General features: G+C 46.2%; 1 protein-coding gene across 4 annotated transcripts in view; it reads left to right on the forward strand.

Moving 5' to 3' along the window:
- The window catches only part of NAPB (NSF attachment protein beta), a 39777-nt gene that overhangs the window by 12757 nt on the left and 4863 nt on the right, over positions 1–22157 (forward strand). For 2 of the 4 annotated variants that reach the window (XM_004270430.3, XM_033429420.2), the window contains exons 2-8: positions 3690–3769; positions 8304–8420; positions 9960–10006; positions 10098–10175; positions 14682–14737; positions 14909–14993; positions 21896–22000. In XM_004270430.3, coding sequence (XP_004270478.1) covers positions 3690–3769; positions 8304–8420; positions 9960–10006; positions 10098–10175; positions 14682–14737; positions 14909–14993; positions 21896–22000 — 568 coding nt within the window. Of the gene's footprint in view, positions 1–1223; positions 1340–3689; positions 3770–8303; positions 8421–9959; positions 10007–10097; positions 10176–14681; positions 14738–14908; positions 14994–21895; positions 22001–22157 lie in introns of all 4 variants that reach the window. The other 2 variants (XM_049699128.1, XM_033429419.2) reach the window with 2 other exon arrangements.

The raw sequence follows: 22157 nt of genomic DNA on the forward strand, positions 1-22157 counted from the left end.
GGATGCTTTCTGTATTTGCTTGTTTTGAGGGACACGTGGGAGAACTTGCAGATCTGTGATGTGGGCTGTTTCTTCCATGCAGACGCTGGGTCTTCAGCCTCGTGATTGAGGCCCGTGAGCCAGGCCCTGTGCTGGACCCTGTCCCGGCATCGGCCTGGTGGCTGGAGTGGTGTCACTGGTGAACGAGCAGGAGGAGCCCCTCCCAGCCCTGGGAAACTCAAAGTGATCCCTGTGTTCAGTCTTCCACACGGTTTGACAGCCCTTCGGGGTGTTCTGATGATGAAGCTGAATTCCGTCTCTAGTCCTGCTTTGGCATCATCACAGCTCTGTGATTGTCACGTGGTAGGACACTTCTGTGCCAGGTCTCGAGGGTTAAGAGCAGCGTTCTTTCCGCCTCAGCAGTTACCCCGCTTCTCTGGGGCATATCTCTTGGTGTGTGTCATTGGTCCCCACGGCTCTTGATTTGGTGTCTCTGGCCCCCACCTGTGCACGTGCTCAGTTGCAGTTTCCCGCTGCTCCCAGATAGCTCTCACTCACCATGAGGAAAATGCAAGACTTCGGATGAGTGGAGGATTAATAGGCCGGTCTGCGTGTAGATGTCATCGGAGCTCTTTGGAATAATGGGCTGTGATTTTTCCCAGGCTGATTTTTTTTCCTCCTAAACATTAAAATGAGAACAGGTGGGGGCCGGGGAAGGTAGTTAAGAGAGGCAGGGGCTTGCAGGCAGGCTCGGGCCCAGCTCTGCTGCTCCTGGGGGCTGGGGGAGGCGTGTGACTCTCACCCCATCTCCTTGGAACCTGGGGTGGGATGTTAGACACTCTCAGACTTCTCCAGCCCTGAAGTTAAATACTCTTCTTGGCATTCTGACCTCCTCCTGGGTAAGGACTTTGTTTTCTTAGTGATTTCTGGCAGGTCAGTGCCATGTACTGTGCTATATCACTGTATAATGTAGACTCCCTCAATGAAACTTGTTTCTGTTTTTGAGGAGCTACCTCACTTATAGGGGCTCTGGGTAATGATCAGTTGAATTATTTGAATGTGAATTCTGAATATTTGTCCTTAAAACTCATAAAAATCAGCGTTCATGGGTGTAGAACACAGTAGGCATTTGGAGTGACTTAAAAGTATATTTTTTTCATGAATTCTTTAAGTTATGTCTGTTTATGACACATGAGTTCTCTGGTGCTTTTAACATGAGAAATTTTCTGGTGATTCTGTTTTAGGAGAGGTGAGGCAGGGTTCATTCATTATTTTTATAAACATCACTGAACCTGTTATCAGGTGTCAGCTCCACCACTGACCTTGGCTGGATGACCTTGGGCAAGCCATTGACCTCCAGGTACAGTTTTCTCTTCTGTAACATGGAGATCTTTTGTGGTCGTCGTAATAATGAAGATGACGTAAGGCATGTGGAAATATGCAGCATAAAACCTAGCATAATGTAGGTGGTCTATTATTCCTAGCTGAACCTGCTTCTGAAAATAATAGGATAAAGTATATTTTAATTAAGCTAGTTTTATTTGGAAACCTTTAATAAGAACAATTGCACTGGACTTCCCTGGTGGCACAGTGGTTAAGAATCCGCCTGCCAGTGCAGGGGACACGGGTTCGAGCCCTGTTCCGGGAAGATCCCACGTGCTGCGGAGCAACTAAGCCCATGAGCCACAACTACTGAGCCTGCGCCCTAGAGCCCGTGAGCCACAACTACTGATCCCATGTGCCACAACTACTGCAGCCCACGCGCCTAGAGCCCGTGCTCTGCAACAAGAGAAGCCACCGCAACGAGAAGCCCGCGCACCATAACGAAGAGTAGCCCCTGCTCGCCACAACTAGAGAAAGCCTGCGAGTAGCAATGAAGACCCAACGCAGCCAAAAATAAATTTTTAAAAAAAAGAATGATTGCACTATAATTACAATTCAAGATTCCTGGTACATGTTAGAAAAATAAGACAGAAAGTGGCAAGCCTTTGTTAGCTCCAAGGAGCTGTGGCTAAGTTTGAAAGCTTTCTCAAGTTGGGAATTTTCCATTGGGATAATTAGCTTTTTTTTTTCTTTTTTTCTTTTAAATGTAGCTCTGAAGTAGAGAAAAAGAAACATGAAGGTGTGAGTGAGAGAAGGCTTTGCCTATTCTGACGCTTCATTTTTGGTGTGGTTTGTTGCCATCCTATCATTGGCTGTGTGACATAGCTTCCAAAGGGGTTTTTTTTAGAGGGGAGAGGAGCAGCTTTATTGAGATATAATTCACATACCATACAATTCACCTGTTTAAAGTGTCCAGTTGAGTAGTTTTAAGCATATTCACCAAGTTTTGCAACTGTCACAACAAGCAGTTTTAGAACATTTTCATCACCCCAGAAAGAAACTCTGTACCCTCCCCCCTCATTTTTCTCTAGCACTTCCAGCTCTAGGCAACCACCAATCTGCTTTCTGTCTTTGTAGACTGGCCTGTTGTAGACCTTTCATGTGAATGGTGTGCTCCTCTGGGACTGGCTCTTCACTGCGCATTATGTGTTTTGAAGGCTCGTCTGCGTTGTAGTATGATCAGTACTTCATTCCTTTTTATTGTCTGATCTCCTCCATTGTGTGTGTACCTCCTTTATCATTTGATGGACGTTTGAGTTGTTTCCATTTTTGTCTGTCATGAATAACGCTGCTGTGAACATTTGTGTACAGGTTTTTGTGTGGACTGATGTTTTCATTTCTCTTGGGTATGTACCTGGGAGTAGGATTTCTAGGTCATATAGTAACTGTGTTTAACCCTTTGAGCAGCTGCCAAAATGTTATCCAACGTGGCTTTTTTATACAGTTTGCCGCCTGCACCGGCAGTATATGGGGGTTCCAGTTTCCGTACATCCTCCCTGACATTTGTTAGATCTGTCTTTTGATTCTAGCCAGCCTAGTGGGAGTGAAGCGATAGCTCGTTTGTGGTTTGATTTGCATTTCTCTGATGGCTAATGACGTTGAGTATCATTCATTCATTCATTCATATTTTTGGCTGCGTTGAGTCTTCGTTGCCATGTGCTGGCTCTCTCTAGTTGCGGCGAGCGGGGGCTACTCTTTGTTGTGGTGCACAGGCTTCTCATTGCGGTCGCTTCTCTTGTTGTGGAGCATGGGCTCTAGAGCGCAGGCTCAGTAGTTGTGGTGCACGGGCTTAGTTGTTCTGCGGCATGTGGGATCTTCCCGGACCAGGGCTCGAGCCTGTGTCCCCTGCATCGGCAGGCGGATTCTTAACCACTGGGCCACCAGGGAAGCCCTGGGTTTTGTTTTTACTTTTAAGTCTGAATAAACATAGTGCTGAACTCTTGGATGTTAAAAGTGTCAAGATGTCTTTATCCTAATTTCCTTTGAAAAATATACTTCTCATTTCTCAGAATGAGTAAAACTTCAGTTTTCAAGCATGGAAAAGACTCTGGTTGAGGGTGTAAGCCCTGAGTCCTGCCACATCTGTATTTGAGTCTCAGTTCTGTGGTATCCTTGCTGTGTGGCTACTTTCTTATGCTTCAGTTTCCTCATCTGGACAACAGGGATAATTAGAGTAACTCCTTTGAACAGCTGTTAAGGTTCTCTAATGCTGGTCTGGCATATAGTACGTGCTCATTAAATGTTTATTGTTTGAGGGAGGAGGGGAGGATTAGGGATGTGGATGGTTGTTATAGTAAAACTTAACCTCATTTTTTAATTTTTCTCAGAGGAAACACAAGAATAGAAGAAGCTTGTGAAATGTATACCAGAGCTGCAAATATGTTCAAGATGGCTAAGAATTGGAGTGGTATGTATAAAGTTTTTGTTTGCTTTTTAGGCAAATAACTTTAAAATCACTTTGAAGGAGGAAATGACTGTCTGCCTTCCCCTTAGAAAAACTGCTGGCTGTGGACTGGGAGAGGGGGGGCTTGATCCAAGGGAACAAAGCTTGAAATCCTGGCTGAAGTTTAAGCATAGAGGCCGTGTCTGTTTTAGTGTCTGTAAACCATTTCATACAGTGGGCATATGGTGATTAAAAAGACTTAAAGTTACTTGGATTTAAGAATAGTAATCTTTGCTTCTTATTAATGTGCTTAAATAAATTCAGTACCGCAAGGAATGAAAGTTGTAGTAAAACTTATTGAAAACAAGTAGGATAAACAGGAGAGTCTGCTTTTGTTTACCTAAACCTTGGTGCAGAATTTCTAACCATTCCTTACTCTGATAACTGGTTGTAATCCACTGAGAAATGCAGCAGTGGGAGGTGTTATTTCTATACACCCTGACAGACTTGTCAGTTTCTAACATAATGCTTTCTACTGGGGGAAATTACACAAAATAAAATCAGAATTCTTTTCGTTGTTCTGAGAGGGGATGGCTTTTTCTAACACTGATTTGAGAAACAAATTTATCCTCTACCCCTGGAGAAAGAAGTTCTGTGCTGGGGCTTTTCTGTAGTGCAGGTGGAGACAGCCTTTGACAGGGCAGGACGTGGGTCTCCAGGCCCCTCGCACCTGCGGATGACCTGAGGCAGGGTCTTGCCCTCTCTAAGTGTGTCTCCCCGTGTGCTTTCCCAGCTTGATCGAGATGTCAGTGACACATCGCATCATGTAAGTGTGAGGTGTGCGGTGTGACGATTTCCCCCCTTGCTTCTAAGGCTGACACTTTAAAATCATTTCAGTGAAGAAAATGCTGTTGAACTGGATGACCCTAAAAGGTCTTTTCTGGCTGTAAAATTATTTTTATAGGTTTAGTTGTAGGTTAAAAAGGTATGTTCTGTTTCCAAAGTGCATTTATACCTGAATTATAATGTATTTTAAAATGGAGGAGAAAAGAGTATTAGCATTCACATCTTTTGTTTGGTTCAGGTCCTGTAATCATACGTAAAAAGTGATCTTATCTAAAAAGACCCTTTATTTATTTGGTGACCAGATGTTCTAAACTTTGGAAATGCCTTTCAGCAGGACATTACCGGTTATGTAACCGAGGGGGACGTGTGTGCTCTCCCCACCCTGACCCCAGTGATCTCTTGCCTGGCCTGTTACCTCCCTGCTTCTTTACTTTCCTAGTGTGTTTTAATGAAGAAAACAAAGTAATCCCATTAAATCTTAAGTCAGGTCATGTTATTTCAAATCAGAACTACAGTCCTTCACGGTGCCCTTCAGGATCTACTCAATCTCCCATCCCCTCCCGACTCTGGACACTTCTGCCCACCCACTCCTTCCCCGGCTCTTTCCTCTGAGGCTCTGCCTGTGCTGTGCCGTCCCTCTGGCACTCTCTTCCCTACAGTAGGGCGTGGCCAGTCCCTGTTTTTTCCAGGTCCTTCTACAAATGTCATCGTCGTCTTAGGTCTTTCCTGGCCGTCGCTTTTAAAGATAGCAGTCCTCTCTTCTGGGAAGCCCCGTTCCCTTTTCTCCGATGCCCTTACCACCATCTAGCAAAAATAAATGAAGTACGTTTGTTCATTTGTATTGTCTGTGCTTTTATTATGTGCTGTTCCTCGCTAGAACATAAACCTTAGAAAGCCAAGGTGTTTCTGGCCTTTATCCCTGCTCTACCTACAGGCCCTGGACCAGTATGTGCAACACGATAGATACTCAGCATATTTGTGTAGTGAATTAATAAGTATTAGGTTCTTTGAATTTGGGATTAACAGATACACACCACTATACATAAAATAGATAAACAACAAGGACCTATTGTATAGCACAGGAAACTATACTCAATCTTTTGTAATAACATATAATGGAAAAGAATCTGGAAATGAATAGATATATATATATAACTGAAACACTTTGCTGTACACCTGAAACTAACACAGCATTGTAAATCAGCTCTACTTCAATTTAAAAAATGGTTAAAAAATGAAATAAGAAACTGAAAAAAAATCAGGTTCTTTGAAATTACTTCCATGTCCTAGTGGTTGGTGATCATGGCACCACTGCATTTGTTTATAGTTTTAGAAGTTCTTTTATAAAGTAATTCATCTGCTACTCCAATTTTGAGAGGTCATCCTGGCAGGTATTAGATGTTTACAGTTGAGGAAATTGGGCCTGAGAAAGTGTGTAACTTTGTCTTTGAAGGCGCATGTATTAAACCACTTCCAAGTTTGGAGAGATGGAGCTGGCATTTTTAGCGGTGTTTGGAGTGAGTGCTCAGACTGAAAAAGTGAGCCAGCACCTAGTTTTGGAAGGTGGGAGTGTGAAATTGTAAAATCAAAGCTCTTAATATTGTCTGGGGAGGACTCCCCTGGTGGCGCAGTGGTTAAGAATGCTCCTGCCAGTGCAGGGGACACGGATTCGAGCCCTGGTCCAGGAAGATCCCACATGCCACGGAGCAACTAAGCCCGTGCGCCAGAACTCCTGAGCCTGCGTGCCACAGCTACTGAAGCTTACATGCCTAGAGCCCGTGCTCCACAACAAAGAGAGGCCACCACAATTAGAAGCCCGCGTACCGCAACGAAGAGTAGCCCCTGCTCACCGCAACTAGAGAAAAGCCCGCGCGCAGCAACAAAGACCCAACGCAGCCAAAAAATTCAATCAATCAATCAATTTATTAAAAGAAAATAGATCATCCGGGGAAGTGGAGCCAACACGGCAGAGCCTGGATGCCGTGCTGTTACCCTCAGCCAGGGAAGGATGGACCACGATTGGTTCTGGGACGGCCAGCACAAATAAACTGTCAAAAACTAAATTATTGGTGGGAGAGGGAGGATTCGGTTGTAAAAGAAACGATGACACTTAAACACAGCAAAGCACAGGTGTTCTCTAAGGACATTTACGTGTGATAATGACAATGGCCAGCATGCGTGCAAGTGCCTGGGGCCAGGCTGTTCTGAGCATTTTGCCTAGAAGGTCCAAGTGATGGCTACACACTTCTGAGGCCGAGCCCATCAGAGCCACTCTTTGGCCGCTACGTTCCTGAACTGCCACCGGGAAGTTCACAGCTGCCCGTAGGACCTGGGTGCCTGCCCACCACCCTGGCAGTGGCTTGGCCCCTCCTCTGGGCCTCTGGGTTCACGGTCCACCAAGGTAGGGGTCAAGGCCTGGCGGGCAGGCTTCTGCAGTCTCAGCTGCAGCCGCAGGCCAGTGTCTGCTTGGACTGGCAGGGCCCAGGCCACGCTGGTGGGTAAATATTTTCAGAAGTGCCTGGGCGCTCTTTTGTCTTGCACAGAGCAAGACTTGAATCTGGGCAGGCTGGCTCAGGGGTTTGTGCTGCCTCTTCTCCCCTGGGTGGAGGTCCAGAAACCACAGTGGGAGTTATGTAGTTTCCTCTGGGAATGTTGTTGGGACACGGAGAGCCACTGAAGCTTCAGTGGAATTGACTGTTCTGTTTCTGAAAAGAAATTTAAAGTAAATGTTTAATACCATCAGGGTTCTTAGGCATCTGTCACTGTTTTTTATACTTTTCTGAATGTCTTTGAAATGTTTATGACTGAAAATTTTTTTTAAGTACCAGGAGGTTTTGTGATACTCTTGGTCGTGCCTTTCCTAATGGGGCGAGCTCTTCCTCCATCCCTGCTGGTCCTGACTTCCGACTCCAGACCCGCATCAGCCGCCCCCAGTCCTGGTTCTCCCCTGCGCTTGAGGACCTAGTGGTGAAGTGGGTTCATCCTCGTCCAGGTCCCATGCTGACCTTCACAGCCTCCTGGGCAGGCCTGACCTCTTCCGCCCCAGCCCGGTCCTTCCTCCTTCGTTCCTCCATTTCAGCCCCACCAGAAGCCACATTTCCTGATCCAGAACCTTTTCTGGAAAAGCTGAGTGCATGAACCTCTCACGCTGTGCCCCCGGACAGCACCCGTGTGACTACAGGGAAGTGTGCCAGTTCCACGCTAAGTGGGACATGCACAGTTCAACCCCATGGGTCTCTGTCACACTTTGTCATAAACTTAGGAAAGAGCTTTGACTTTAGAAATTGTGGGCCTCATCTTCATTCCTTGAGAGCCTGCTCTGGGAGCCTTTGTCGCTGTTTCTCCGGTGATGCCAGCTGAGCCAGTGGACGCAGAGAGATGGGCGGTGCTCATCCTTGCCTGCGGGCCCTCCTGGCCTCACGCCTCTGTGGAGACACCCTGTTGGTGCGGGGCCTGTGCCGGGGACAGAGCTGAACACCCGCCACCGGGCGGTCAGTATGGAAGGAGGCCTGGGGCTGAGAGGAGCCCTTGTTGCTGTCCCCCTGGGTCCTGGGCATCTTCGTGGCCACCCAGGGTGCACTGGGTCACAGGCACGTGTGCTGCTGTCAGGGATGGCGCCTTCCCCAGGTGGGCGTGGGCCGGGTTCCTGGAGCAGGGCCGCTCTGCAGGGTGCTTGCTCCTCTGTGCTAACTGAGTCATTTGTCTTCTTCAGCTGCAGGAAATGCGTTTTGTCAGGCAGCCAAGCTCCATATGCAGCTGCAGAGCAAACACGACTCCGCCACCAGCTTTGTGGATGCTGGGAACGCCTACAAGAAGGCAGACCCCCAAGGTGAGCCGCGCTCTGTCCCGTGCCCCCCGGACCTCATGCAGGTTGTGCTGCTAGAGCGACATGCTCGTGCTTCAGGACGGTGGAGATTTGGGGATTTTTAACTGCAATCAGCTGAAGCTTTTATGAGGCGAAAATCTATTAAATTTATCCAGCTTAGTGCTCAACACCATTTTCTTGAACTCCATTGTGGAGTTGCGTTATGGACAGTGTTTTGGAAATTAGCGTTAATTTTATCTAAGTCTTACCTTAATTGTGTGAGTGTGTACATCGCTCACTAAAGGAAACAAGTGTTCCCTCGCTCCCGAATAGTGTGTGTGGAGATCCAGTTAATGGAAGGTCGTAAAATCCTATAGTTGAAAACAGCTTATTCACACAGCATTCATGTGACTTCTTTAAAAAGTGTTTTTCAAACACTTTAGGTTTTGAGGAAAGAATGATCTTGGGTATTTGAAGAGGTGAAGTTTTGCAGACGTTCTTTATTTTTGAGTTAGAGGAGCGCACACTTAGCGATTGAAGGCCTCATCTCCTCCCTCCACACGTGCACTGGTGGCTGTGGAACCTCCCTCCTTGTTTCAGCAGCCCGTTTGAACACAGAAATCCCAGCTCTTGTGAATATATCACACTGAAACAAGCTATTTCAAGGGCCGTGGTATAAGGATTAGCCACAGTTTATTTTCCAAAGGGGAAAAACTGGGCACAGCCTAAGTGCACAGTAGAATCACCTCACATCAGTATTTCAGAGTGTGTTGCAGGCACTGAACCCCTGTCTTCAGGGTGTCTCACTGACCTGGGAGATGTTCTCAGGCAGCTGAGGAACCGTGGAGAGCCGAAATCTGAAATTCACAATACGTCAGTGCTCATAGAAATGCATCCAGAAAACACAGGGAGGAAAAGTGCATCAAATTCCTAGCCGGGGGTTTGAGCGGGTTTTGTGGGTAGCTTTTCTATTTTTCTGTATTTTTAACGGCATAACAATCCACATTTCTTATGCAGCTTAGGGGGAAATTGCTTTTATTTTCACTAATCTACTATCTTTCTGATCCTTCGGTCAGGCCTTTTTGCTCTGCTGCCTCTTTAGAGCAAAAGCAGTAAACTTGGAGCCGCCAACTGCTTGCCAGCGTTGTAAACGCCACCGTGTGGTGGGAAGCTGTCGGCTCACTGTTTCAGAAAATGAGTGTCATTAGCACTCTCGTTTATTAGATTTTTTCTTCCTACTGGTATTTGTTAGTACACCGAAAGTTAGCGTCTTTTAACACTGTACAAAAAGTACTGTCTTTCAAAATTAATACATACACGTGATACCAGTGAGGAGTGCACTGCACTTAAGGTTTTAGTGGATAGATTGACAGGTGTTGATGACACTTCCGTGGACAGGTTCCGCAAGGGGCTGGACGTGTGTTTGCTTTTTGCCAACCACTCTGCCCCATCCCCGCCCCAGCGGGGCCCCTTAGCCGTGTAGAAGCAGCCAGGAAGACAGGCTCAGCGAACCCTCTGACTGAATGGATTTTTCATTGTCTTTCTTGAATGCCTTCGCTTCAGAGGCTATCAACTGCTTAAATGCAGCCATCGACATTTACACAGACATGGTAAGACATGCCTTGCTTGAGCGGCCGTGGGGTGGAACCCTCGAGATAGCTCACAGTTAACCGGGATGTGACTGCTTTGTTTCCTCCCCAGGGAAGGTTCACGATCGCGGCCAAGCACCACATCACCATCGCGGAGATCTACGAGACGGAGCTGGTGGACATCGAGAAGGTGTGTGGACGGGGGAGGCGGCGGGCAGGGACCCCAGGCGCCCCTGCAGTGGGCTCGTGAGGGCAGAGGGATGCGCGCGCAGACAGGGTCATGTGGAGACCTCGGGCTGGGGCGGGAGGGAGAGCCCTGCCAGCTGCCCAGGCTGCCTCCCTCCAACTGGGGACGGCGTTGATGTAAAACCGAGCGCCGTGGGAAGCAGGTGCGAGTCAGGGAGGGACGGCTTGCACTGTCTGGGGCGGACGCTGAGCTCTCAGAGAGCGCCCTTCACCCCGTGCCTGCTGCTTGCGCTGGACCGTTGTCACTCTTGTCTCTCTTCCTCTCCTGTTTCACCTCTTCCCTCGGCTTCTGGAGCACGGCCCCCGCTTGGTTCTCTGCCCCCCACCCTTGGCAGGTTCCTCCTCTCTCCCCTTGGGGCTGGGCCCTCGTCCGCTCTCACTGTGCTCGCTCCCGTGCTCCGGTCTGTGCTCACGCAGCGTCACAGCTTGAAGTGTCCCGTGTATGCTAGCAACTCGCCATCCTCATTCGCAGGAGATCAGGTTGTTTCTCCACTGCTTCCAACCTTGCAGGTGGCCTCCTGCACCCCACGGATTGGCCCCTCACCCAGCACCTTTCAGGCTTCCCTCTACCTCGTCCCCCCTTGCTCTCCTGCTCCCCCTGCAGCAGCCACCCTGACCTCTGCTGACCCTCGCACAGGTGTTCTCTGCCTCAGGGTCTTTGCGCTGCTTGTCCCTTTGCCCAGAGCTCTTCTCCCACACGTCAGTTGTCCTTCAGAGCTTTGCTCATTTGTAACTGTGATGAGAAGTATATCACAGCCACCTAGTTAAAACTGGGACCTCAGCCCTCGCGGGGACACACCCAGACGCCCTCCCACCTCAGTGGCCCCCTTACAGGCACTCTGATGGCCTGCTCACCGTCCCTGTGTTGCCGTCTCCCTCCACTGGAGTGGGTGCCCCACGTCAGCCCGAACCTTCCTGTGGTTTACTGGTGTGTCCGAGAGCCCAGGCTCTGGTGAGTGAGCAGAGGATGCCCTCACTGTCACACTGCACCCGCCAGAGCAGACGGGGTCTCGGGCGGGGAGGCCCTCTCGGTACTGCAGTCAGACAGGCCTTGTTAACGTTGCCCTTTGACTTCATGCTGACGCCCCTTGTGGTCACACAGCTCAGAACTCTCTGGCTCGTTTCATGGACTTGGCTTTGAGCCGTTTTTGTCATACTGTGCCATGCTTTTCTGAGGCTGCCCTTAGACCTTGACTACATCAGGGCCGTACTCCCCGTCTCTGTGGGGAGCTTTTCTGCAGACCCAGGAGGAGGTGATGAGCCCCAGGCGCAGAGTCGGTGGCAGAGCAGGAGGAGCCGAGTCCGGGTGGCTGGGGTGGCTCCACATCTGTACTGAGCTGAACCACCTTGCGGGGATGAGGGCCGCTGGGCAGAGCGTTTCTCCAGCCGAGGCCGCTGGTCCGCTCCTGTCCTCGGTGGTCAGTCCTCTGTCTTCCGGGGTGGTCTTGGGCAGCCTCTTTACGACTTGCGTCTCCAGAAGATTCAGGGCGGATAAACGACCTGTGGTGAACTCTTGTTTTCCTTCTTCTTGAACAAAGTTGACAGTTTGTCACGCACAGGACCTTCTGCAGCCTGTCGCCCGCGGTGTTCCTGCCATTCTACAGGGTGCCCGTGGGCAGCACCTCCTGGCGCTTACGTGGGGCGTGTCACGGTGCGTCGTAAGAACCACATCACTCAGCACACGCGTGGGGCTCAGCTCGTCTTGCTGCCTCACGTTGGGCTCCTGTGTCTAGAAGCGTCCTCACCCTCGCCTCCCTGGTGGGACTCTCCAGGTTGTGTTGGTGGCGCGTGATGTTTCTTTGAAAAATCAGTTACACTGAGGCATCTTATGTCTGATTCATTATGTTTCTTCCCTGTTAATATGGCCGCGATGTGTTCCCTGGTTCACTCAGATTTTAGCTGGTGAACAAGGAAACGTGAAGTTCCATAAGCTCACGATACTCCTTTGACTTCCAAGTAAAACATTAATATAATAATAATCAGTAATATTCAGTGACCCAGAGGAGCTCTGGCTCGTGTCCGTCTCAGCCCCTGGAGAACGTGATTTCGTGTTGTCTGTTACAGTGTAGGGTAAGTGTCTATGGCAGGTTCTCAGGGCGTAGGTTCTGAAAGGACGATCCCATCTGAAGGCTGTTTAAGGCTGTTTCACCTACAAAGTGGACTCTTGAGCTTGACCCTCAGCTGTTGCGTTTGCCTTAAGACTCCGCTGGTGAGCGCAGTCCTAGAGTCCAGTCTCTGCCTTCAGGGCCCAGTGTTCTCCAGCACCGTGACGCCTACCAGACTCCCCAAGGAGGAGTATTGTGATTCCTTTGGCACGCTATCCAAATTACAGGATAATAACTGCTTTTTGTGTCTGGATTTATTGTTACATGTGCTGTTGTTATTGGCGGCTGTGTTCTACTTTTTTTTTTTTTTTTTGTGGTACACGGGCCTCTCACTGTTGTGGCCTCTCCCGTTGCGGAGCACAGGCTCCGGATGCGCAGGCTCAGCGGCCATGGCTCATGGGCCCAGCCGCTCCGCGGCATGTGGGATCTTCCCGGACCAGGGCACGAACCCGTGTCCCCTGCATCGGCAGGCGGACTCTCAACCACTGCGCCACCAGGGAAGCCCTCTACTTTTGATATTTATTATCATCCTTGAAATTGTAAGATACTCTGGGCTGAATTCTAACGTGTAAGGGTTGACTTGTGCCTGATTAATGTCACTATGTGTTAAAATTCCACACTAGTGTGAACATCCAAAGATAACCCGTGCCCAACCTCTTTTCTCTGAAACTTCTCTGTTAACCGCTAGGTAAGTTTTTTTTCAACTATTTTCTGTCAAAACTTGGGAATACCATGAAATTTGATTAGTGGTTTAATTAGCATTATTAATTATTAAAAACCAAACAGATTTTTTCTTTTACTATGATAACTCTAGCTGTAGTTTAGAGCTATAATGTCTTGATGAACCAGTGTCATTATTTACTACGTGTCAGGTTACACCATATCATCCGCATTTGGCCTTTTTTTTTTACCCTCCAAAACAGCAGTTCCACATGGTTCAGCCCAGCACTGTTCCCTGAGTTCTGGGCGGTAAGAGCCAGGAAGGTGAGCTCCCTCCCTGGGAAGAGGTTATACAGCCTGGTACTCTTTACACAGTGATTTGGTATTGTTTCCCATACTTAACCCCATTATTAGGATGGGAAAGGGTGCAAAGTACTTCAGAGAATGAGGACAGTTCAGAGATGATGTTGGACTAATCAGAAATTCATGGGAAACCTTTCTTTGATAGGCATTCCCATGAGTCATGATGGTGCTGGTAGTGTAATCCGGACCACCTGTGAAATGCAGCTGCCCACGTCCCCTCAGCACCTGTTTGCTGAGCACCCGCTGTGTGACAGGCGTCGCGCCGGGCTTGGGAGCAAAGCCACGTGGGCCTGCCTGCCGTCAGAGCTAATGGTGTAGTGGGAGAGTAAAGCATGCGCGCGCGCACGCGCGCGTGTGTGTGTGTGTGTGTGTGTGAGGGCTCTGACGGTGCTCCAAAAGGGTGGATTCCAGGTGTTTCCTCCACGTGTTTGTGTGTCTGTATATACTCTTTCCTGGCTGTTTTTATTTACTGCTTCATGAAGAGCTTTCGTACTGATGCTTTGTATCATTATTCTTCGTCTTAGCCCGGTAGCCCATTATGTTTAACCATGGGGTCACTGCTCCAGCAGGCACCGTTCTGCTTTCTGAGCTGTCAGGTGCTTGATTTCACTGTCTTAAGCTGCAGCATGACGAGGGCTTCTAGCTTTCCAGGCTGCAGCCTGTTTCCTCTCCACTTGATTGTTCACAGCTCCCCCCATCTTAGGTGGAAGGCAACACCTTTATTCTGGATGACCCTTAGGCATCCGTGAGGGACGTCTGTGCTGCTTCAGCAAGCCACAGATCTGAATGGAATAGGGCCTCACACGTCTCTGAAGTAACAGCCCACTGTCACTGCTTGGGGTTTGGCCGTCGTGGGGACATCACTTGGGAACCAGGGTGACAGAAGGGCTGCCATCTTCAGTTTGCGGCTTCCAGCATCACTAGACGTGGCCCTTGCCTTCCAGCTCACGGGAAGGGGACAGGCCTGGAGAAGGCTGCAGAGTCAGATGTGTGGGTCACATCTGGAGGTGGCCCACAGCATGTCTGCTTACATCCCATTGGGAAGGACAGGTCACATGGCTGCCCGTAACTGCAGCAGGCCTGGGGAGACGGGGTGGCAGGGCGTTTGTTGGGTGGGAGGTAGGGAAGAAGAGATTTTGATGGACAGCAAGCCATCTGCTGGAAGCGCGTGCTTTCTTCTGTTCCCAAAATAAAGCAGGCCGGGTTGTGAAAGATTTGCTGCTGGAAAAGGTTTATTTATAGGAAAAATATCTGTGCAAATGTAGTTTTTGAATGCAACTCTTCAAACAAATAGTTTGAATAAAATGTGTGTGTGTTTGCAGGCTATCGCCCATTACGAACAGTCAGCTGATTATTACAAAGGGGAAGAATCCAACAGGCAAGTATTATTTTTCTTGATATAATTCAATGGGTTTTGTTACATGTAATAAAAGACAGACCTTCACTCTGCTCTGGGAGCCCCTTGCATCATACCACGTGAAGGTGCACTGAGATGTCTTGTCATTTCTCTTTGGGAGTGTTTTCTGTCTGCTCTGGTTCTCGGTTTCAGCTCGGCTAACAAATGTCTGCTGAAAGTGGCTGCGTACGCCGCCCAGCTGGAGCAGTACCAGAAGGCCATCGAGATCTTCGAGCAGGTGAGGCTGCTGTCTGCGCAGCTTCCGGCAGAAGGCCTTCTGGATCTTCTTTTTAAATTCAACTTTTGATTTAGTAATGATTTTTATTGAGATCTAATTCACGTATCATGTAATTCAGCCTCTGAAAGAGTGCGCATCAGTGAATTTGCGTATGTTCACAGAGTTGTGTAATCAGCACCACTGCCTAGTTCTAGAATATTTCCATCATCGCACAAAGAAATCCCATCCTCCCCTCCTCCCAGTCCCGTGGTGTGTGAGTCCGTGGACGTGGAACCTCGGATATGGGGGGCCGACTGTGGGAGTTGAGCATCCATAGACACTGGTATCTCAGTGGTCCTGGAACCAGTCCCCCTTGTATATCGTGGGGTGACTGTAATACTCCACAGCTTGGAGGGGTGACTTCAAACTGGATACCGAGGGGTGACTGTAATACTCCACAGTTTGTTTAACCGTTTATCAATTAATGGACATCTGGGCTGTTTGCATTTGGGGGTGTTATGAAGAATGCAGCTAAGAATATTTGTGTTCAGGTTTGGGGGGCGTGTTTGCGGTTCTCTAGTTTATATACCTAGAATTGGGATTGTTGGGTCACGCGTCAAGTCCCTTTCTAACTATCTGGGGAACTGCCAAATTGCCCCATCTTACATCCCCTCTGTCAGCGCACGTGGTCCAGCTCTCCATGCTTCACTTGTTTTCTGTTTTAACAATAGCTACCCTAATGTGTGAAGTGATATCCCATTGTGTTTTCGATATCCATTTCCCTAGTGATTAGTGATGTTGGGAATCTTTTCATGTGCTTATTGGTCATTTGTATACCTTCATTGTAGAAATATTTATTGAGTTTCTTTGTCCTTTTTTTTATATATAATTTTTTTTATTTATTTATTTTTGGCTGCATTGGGTCTTCATTGCTGCACTCAGGCTTTCTCTAGTTGCAGCGAGCAGGGGCTGCTCTTCGTTGTGGTGCGCGGGCTTCTCATTGCGGTGGCTTCTCTTGTAGCGGAGCACGGGCTCTAGGCACCCAGGCTTCAGTAGTTGTGGCGCACGGGCTCAGCTGCTCCGCGGCATGTGGGATCTTCTGGACCAGGGCTCGAACCTGTGTCCCCTGCATCGGCAGATGGATTCTTAACTACTGTGCCACCAGGGAAGTCCCTCTTTGTCCCTTTTTGAATTGGGTTGTTTTTTTCTGTTGAGTTTTAGAAGTTCTTCATATATTCTGGATATTAATTTCTTATTAGATATGTGAGTTGCAAATATTTTCTCCCATTCTGTGGGTTGTCTTTTTACTCTGTTATTAGTGTCGCTTGATGCATAAAGTTTTAAGTCCTGATGAAGTCCAATTTGTCTTTTTCTTTTGTTGCCTGTGTTTTTCATGTCAGATCCAAGAAATCATTACCAAACCCAATGTCCTGAAGCGTTTCCCCATGTTTCTTTTTAAGAGTTTTATAGTTTAAGTTCTTAGGTTTATGTTTTTCATCCATTTTGAGTTAATTTTTGTATGTGGTGAAGGTAAAAGGTCCAACTTCATTCTTTTGCGTGTGCATGTCCAGTTTTCACAGGACTGTTTGTTGAATACACTGTCCTTTTGCCATTGAAGGGTCTTGGCACCCTTGTTGAAAGTCATGTGGCCATATAAGTGAGGGTTTATTTCTGTGCTTTCTATTCTATTCTACTGGTTTTCTGTCTTTATGCCAGTACCATACTGTTTTGTTTACTGTGGCTTTGTGTGGTAAGTTTTAAAATCAGGAGTTTTAAAAGTTTTAAAATCTTTTTCAAGATTGTTTTGGCTATTTGGGGTCCCTTGCATTTCCGCATGAATTTTAGGATCAGCTTGTCAACCTCTGCTAAAAAGTCAGCTGAGATTTTGATGAAAGTATTGTCATTTTGACATTAAGTCTTATAATCTGTGAACTCAGGGTGCTTTTGCATTTATTTAGATCATCTTTAATTTTGTTCAACAATGTTTTAGAGTTTTGTAGTGTGCAAGACTGGCATTTCTTTGGTTAAATGTACTCTAAGTATTTTATTCTTTTTGATGCTATGTAAATGAAATTGTTTTCTCAATTTTCTTTTCTGATTTTAATTGCTAATTTTATATACTGCAACTTTGCTGAACTTGTTTACTAGCTCTAATGAGTTTTTATGGATTCCTTAAGATTTTCTTTATACAAAATCATGTCCTCTGCAAGTAGCGATAGTTTTACTTCTCTGATCTATGTGCCTTTTACTTCATTTTCCTGTCATTTGCTCTGGCTTGATCCTCCAGAACGATGATCAGTAGAAGTAGTAAGAGCAGACATCCTTGTTTTGTTTCTGTCTTAGAAGGAACGCATTCAGTCTTCCACCATTGAGTGTATGTCAGCTGTGGGTTTTTGCAGATGCCTTTTATCAGTTTGAGGAAGTTCCCTTCTCCTCCCAGTTTGTTGTTTTTATCATCAAAGCGTATTTGTTTTTGTCAGGTGCTTTTTCTGCATCTTTTGAGATGATCATGTGGTTTTTGTCCTTTGTTCTGTTAACATGGTGTCTTTCATTGGTTGATTTTTATCTGTTGGCCCAACCTTCCATCCTTGGGATAGATCCTGCTTGGTTGTTGAAAAGTTTCAGGGTCTCCAAGAGCACCTTCAGGTTTGATAATTCTCTGGAAGGACTCACAAAACTCAATGAAAGCTGCTATATCACAGTTATGGTTGATTACAGCAGAAGGATGTGACCCACATCAGCCAGAGGAAGAGGCACAGAGAGGAGGTCAGGAGAGCCCTGAGTGTGAGCTTCCTGTTGTCCTGCCCAGACTGGGACTGTGCAACTGTGCAGACAGCACTGACTTCTCCCAACAGTGATGTGTGAAAGCATGTGTAGGGTATTGCCACCGGGGAAGAAACTCACCTGAACATGGTTGGCCTTATTCTGCAGTCCCTCCATAGGTTGAGCTAAACTACATGGTCTAAGACCCCTGGGTAAACAAAAACACTCTTTCAGGCAGGACATTCCAGGGGCTTAGAGATTATCTACCAGGAATCATGGGCAAAGGCACTTTGGACAAAATTAATCCTTTACTACATAGTTATGGTGTGTAATCCTTTTTGTAAGTTGCTAGAATTAGTTTGCTAGTGTTTTGTTCAGGATTTTGCATCTGCATTCGTAAGGGATATTGACCTTTAATTTTCTCTTGTAATGTCTCTGTCTGTTTGGTAGCCAGGTAATACTGGCCTCAGAATGAGTTAGAAAGTGTTCCCTCCTCTTCCTTTTCTGGAAGAGTTTGTAAAGGATTGGTGTTAATTCTTTAGACATTTGGTAGAATTCAGTGATTTTGCTCTGTCGTTCTGTTTTCAGTTTCATTGATTCCTATTGTTATCCTGATTTCTATCCTATTTTCTTCAGATTTATTTTGCTCTTCTTTTTTAGGGTACTGAGGGTAGAAGCTTAGCTAATTGATTTTCCTCTTTGTTGTGTGGGCATTTTTAGTGCTCTCAATTTCCCTCTAAGTGCTGCTTTGACTGTGTCTCACAGTTCTGTTATATTGTTTTATTTATTTTATTTATTGATTTTCATGGATTATTTATCAGTGTTTTGTTTAATTCCCAAGTGTTTGGAGGTGTTCCTGTTATCTTTCTGTTGCTGATTTCTAGTTTGATTCTGTTGTGGCTGGAAAATACACTCTGTGTGATTTCAATTCTTAGAAGTTTGTTTTATGGCCCAGAATATGGTCTTGGCATGTATTCTGTGGTTCTGCTGTTGCTGGGTGGTATGTTCTATAAATGTTGATTAGCTCCTCTTGGTTAATGGCGTTGTTGAGTTCTTCTGTATACTTGCTGATTTTCTGTCTACTTCTGTTGTTAAGAGTGGAGTGTTACAGTCTCTAACTATCACTGTGGATTTGATTATCTCTCATTTCTGTCAGTCTTTGCTTCACAATATTTTGCAGCTCTGTTTGGTGCATACATATTTAGGATTGCTGTGTCTTCTTGTTGGGCTGACCCTTTTATCATTATATAGTGTCCCCCTCTGTCTCTGGTAATTTTCTTTGCTCTGAAGTCTATCTGATACTAATATAGCCTCTCCTGCTTTCTTTTGATTAATGTTTACATGATATATCTTTATGCATCCTTTTTCTTTCAGCCTGCCTATATTGTTATAATTGAAGTGTGTTTGTTTTTTTTTTTGTTTTGTTTTGTTTTTTTTAAGTGTGTTTGTTTTAAACAGCACAGAGTTAGGTCATATTTTTAATCTACTCTGCCAGTTTCTGTCTTTTAATTGGTATGTTTAGACCATTCACATTTAATGTAATTATTGACGTATTAGAACTGAAGTCTGCCATTTTATTTTTTTGTTTTCTGTTTATCCTCTGTTTTTTGTTTTTCTGTTTCCTTTTTCCTACCTTCCAGGGGGTTTTTGATTACCTATAGTGTTTTTGGGTGTATCTCTTTAAATAGCTTTTGTAGTGATTGCTATAGGTATTCTATTTACATAAAGTATCACAGGCTAATGATGTCATCATTTTTTCAGTTCCAGTGAAATACAGAAATCTTACCTTACTTTCTGTTCCTTTATCGTCCCCCATTCAATATATAACTGTCTTTAATATTTCCTCTACACACTTTTAGAAACACATCAGTCACTGTTACAATTTTTACTTCAATCATCCAACTTAATTTAGAAAACTCAGGAGGAGGAGAAAAGCCCATTGTATTTTCCCATATTTTGCTTAATGTGTTCTTTCTTCCTGATGTTCCAGGATTCCTTCCTGTATTTTGTTCTACTTAGAGAACCACCTTTTGCTATTCTTTTAGGGTAGTGCTGCTGGCTAAACATTCTCTTGGTGTTCCTTCATCTGGGAATGTTTTGATTTCCCCTTCATTCCTAAAGCATATCTTCCCTGGGTATACAATTCTGGGTTGACAGCTCTTTTCTTTTCAGTGCTTGAAAAATGTGCCCTTACAACCAGCATGGTTTCTAATGAGAAGTTTGCTCTCATTCAAGCTGTTTTCCCTGTAGGTGAGGTGGTGTTTCTTTCTGCTACTTTCAAAAAGTTTTACCTTTGTCTTCAGTTTTCAGAAGTTTATGTGGCTTAGCATGGGTATCTTTGCTTTTATGCTGTTTGGATTTCAGTAAACTTCTGGAATCTGTAGGTTTATGTTTGTTTCTTGCCAAATTTAGGAAGTTTTCAGCCGTTATTTCTTCAAGTGCTTTTTTAGCCACTCCCTCTTTCTCTCCCCTTCTGTGGCTCAGACAGCCCAGATGTTATGCCTTGTTTTATCATCCTATATGTCCCGATGCTCTGCTCCTCTTTTCTGGGTCTGTCTGCTCTCTGTTGTTCAGACTGAGTAATTTTTAATGTTCTACCATCAGTTCACTGAGTCCTTCCTGTGTTCCATGGGATCTGCTGTTGAACCCATCCACTTTTTATGTCAGTTATTGTGTATTTCAGTTCTGAAGTTTCCACTCATTTCTTCTTTGTATCTTCTGGGGTTTCTTACTGAGAATTTTTCTTCATTGATGCTTTGGTTTTCCTCTGGTCTCAAGCAATTTTCTAATGGCTTGTGGAAGCATTTTAGAAAGGCCCCTTTAAAATCTGTTAGATAAGTCTCACATCTCTGCTATGTGAGAGCTGTTGTTTATTAGTTGTCTTTTTTAAATTTTATTTTATTTATTTTTTTATACAGCAGGTTCTTATTTGTCATCCATTTTATCCACGTCAGTGTATACATGTTAATCCCAATCTCCCAATTCATCACACCACCACCACCACCACCCCGCCGCATTCCCCCCTTGGTGTCCATATGTTTTTTTCTCTACATCTGTGTCTCAATTTCTGCCCTGAAAACCGGTTCATCTGTACCATTTTTCTAGGTTCCACATATATGCGTTAATATACGATATTTGTTTTTCTCTTTCTAACTTACTTCACTCTGATTAGTTGTCTTTTTTTCATTCAACTTGAGATGTTCCCTTTTCTTGGTATTGCAAGTGAGTTTTAATTAAAAACTGGATATTTGTACATTGTGTTATAAGACAGGGTCTTGTTTAAACCTCCACTCTCAGCTGGTTTTCTTTGGCACTGAAGGGGTGTGGCCTCGCTCCTGCCAGGTGGAGGTAGGGTTCAAGCTCCCCACCTGACCGCCTGGTTACCATCAGGTAAAGGTGAATCCATGCCCGCTGGGAGATGACGGGGCCTCTTTCTCACTGGGGGGAGGTGACGCAGTCCCCACGTGGTCTCCAGTGCCTCTGTGATGGGGGCGCAGGCTGGCTCCTGCTCTGGCCTCCTTGGCAGGAGAGTGGGGCTCTCCCAGGAGGATGGGCGTCTTGTCTTCCTCTTTGGCTTTTGCTGCTGTGAGTGGCGTGGATCAAAGCAGGTGTCATCTAAACATTTTCTGTCTTGCTAGCTGCCCCTCTCCTGGTCCTCTGGCTGGAGAAAGCAGGCTTTCATCGATTCTCTCTCTTTCTTTCGCTGCACCCACCGGCATTTATGGGTTGCTGGCTTTTTCTGTTCCAAGTCAGGGATTTATGCAAGAAAAAGAAAAACCAGGGAACTCCCTGCCGTGTTTGCCCTGTGTCCCTGGCTTGTCTGCTCTTCTCTCCACCTTTCAGTCTCCCTATGTTAGTTTCATATAAAAGATCCAGGGCTTTTAGTTGTACTTAGCAGGAGGGACAGAGGACAGCATGTCTGTTCCATCCTCCTGGATGTGGAATTCTGCTGAGTTGTTTTTAACAGGTCAGCACTTTATGTCTTAAATATTGTTTTTTTATCTAGTAACATTTCTGGTACATGGCTTTGGGTTAAAAGAATGGATTTCATAGCTTAACTAACGTAAGATGCAGAGTACTTGCTAAAGAGTAGATGAGGGTTAGCATGCCTAGTGTAGGAGGGCAAACCTTTTCACTCTGACCCCACTTTCTCTGCCTAGATTGGGGCCAACACCATGGATAACCCTTTGTTGAAGTACAGTGCAAAGGATTACTTCTTTAAAGCTGCCCTCTGTCACTTCATAGTGGATGAGCTAAATGCCAAGGTGAGGGGCCCTGCGGTGTGGGTTCTGATGCGCTTCACCCCTAAGCACAGGTGCTCAGCCGTTGTCCGTGATACCAGCTCGGAGGAAGAATGTGCTGCGTACATGAAAAGCAACATGGAGGGTGATACTCTGACCCTGTCCTGGCTGTACTACCGCA

Source organism: Orcinus orca, chromosome 16 (assembly GCF_937001465.1).
Source record: "Orcinus orca chromosome 16, mOrcOrc1.1, whole genome shotgun sequence".
Lineage (NCBI taxonomy): Eukaryota > Metazoa > Chordata > Mammalia > Artiodactyla > Delphinidae > Orcinus > Orcinus orca.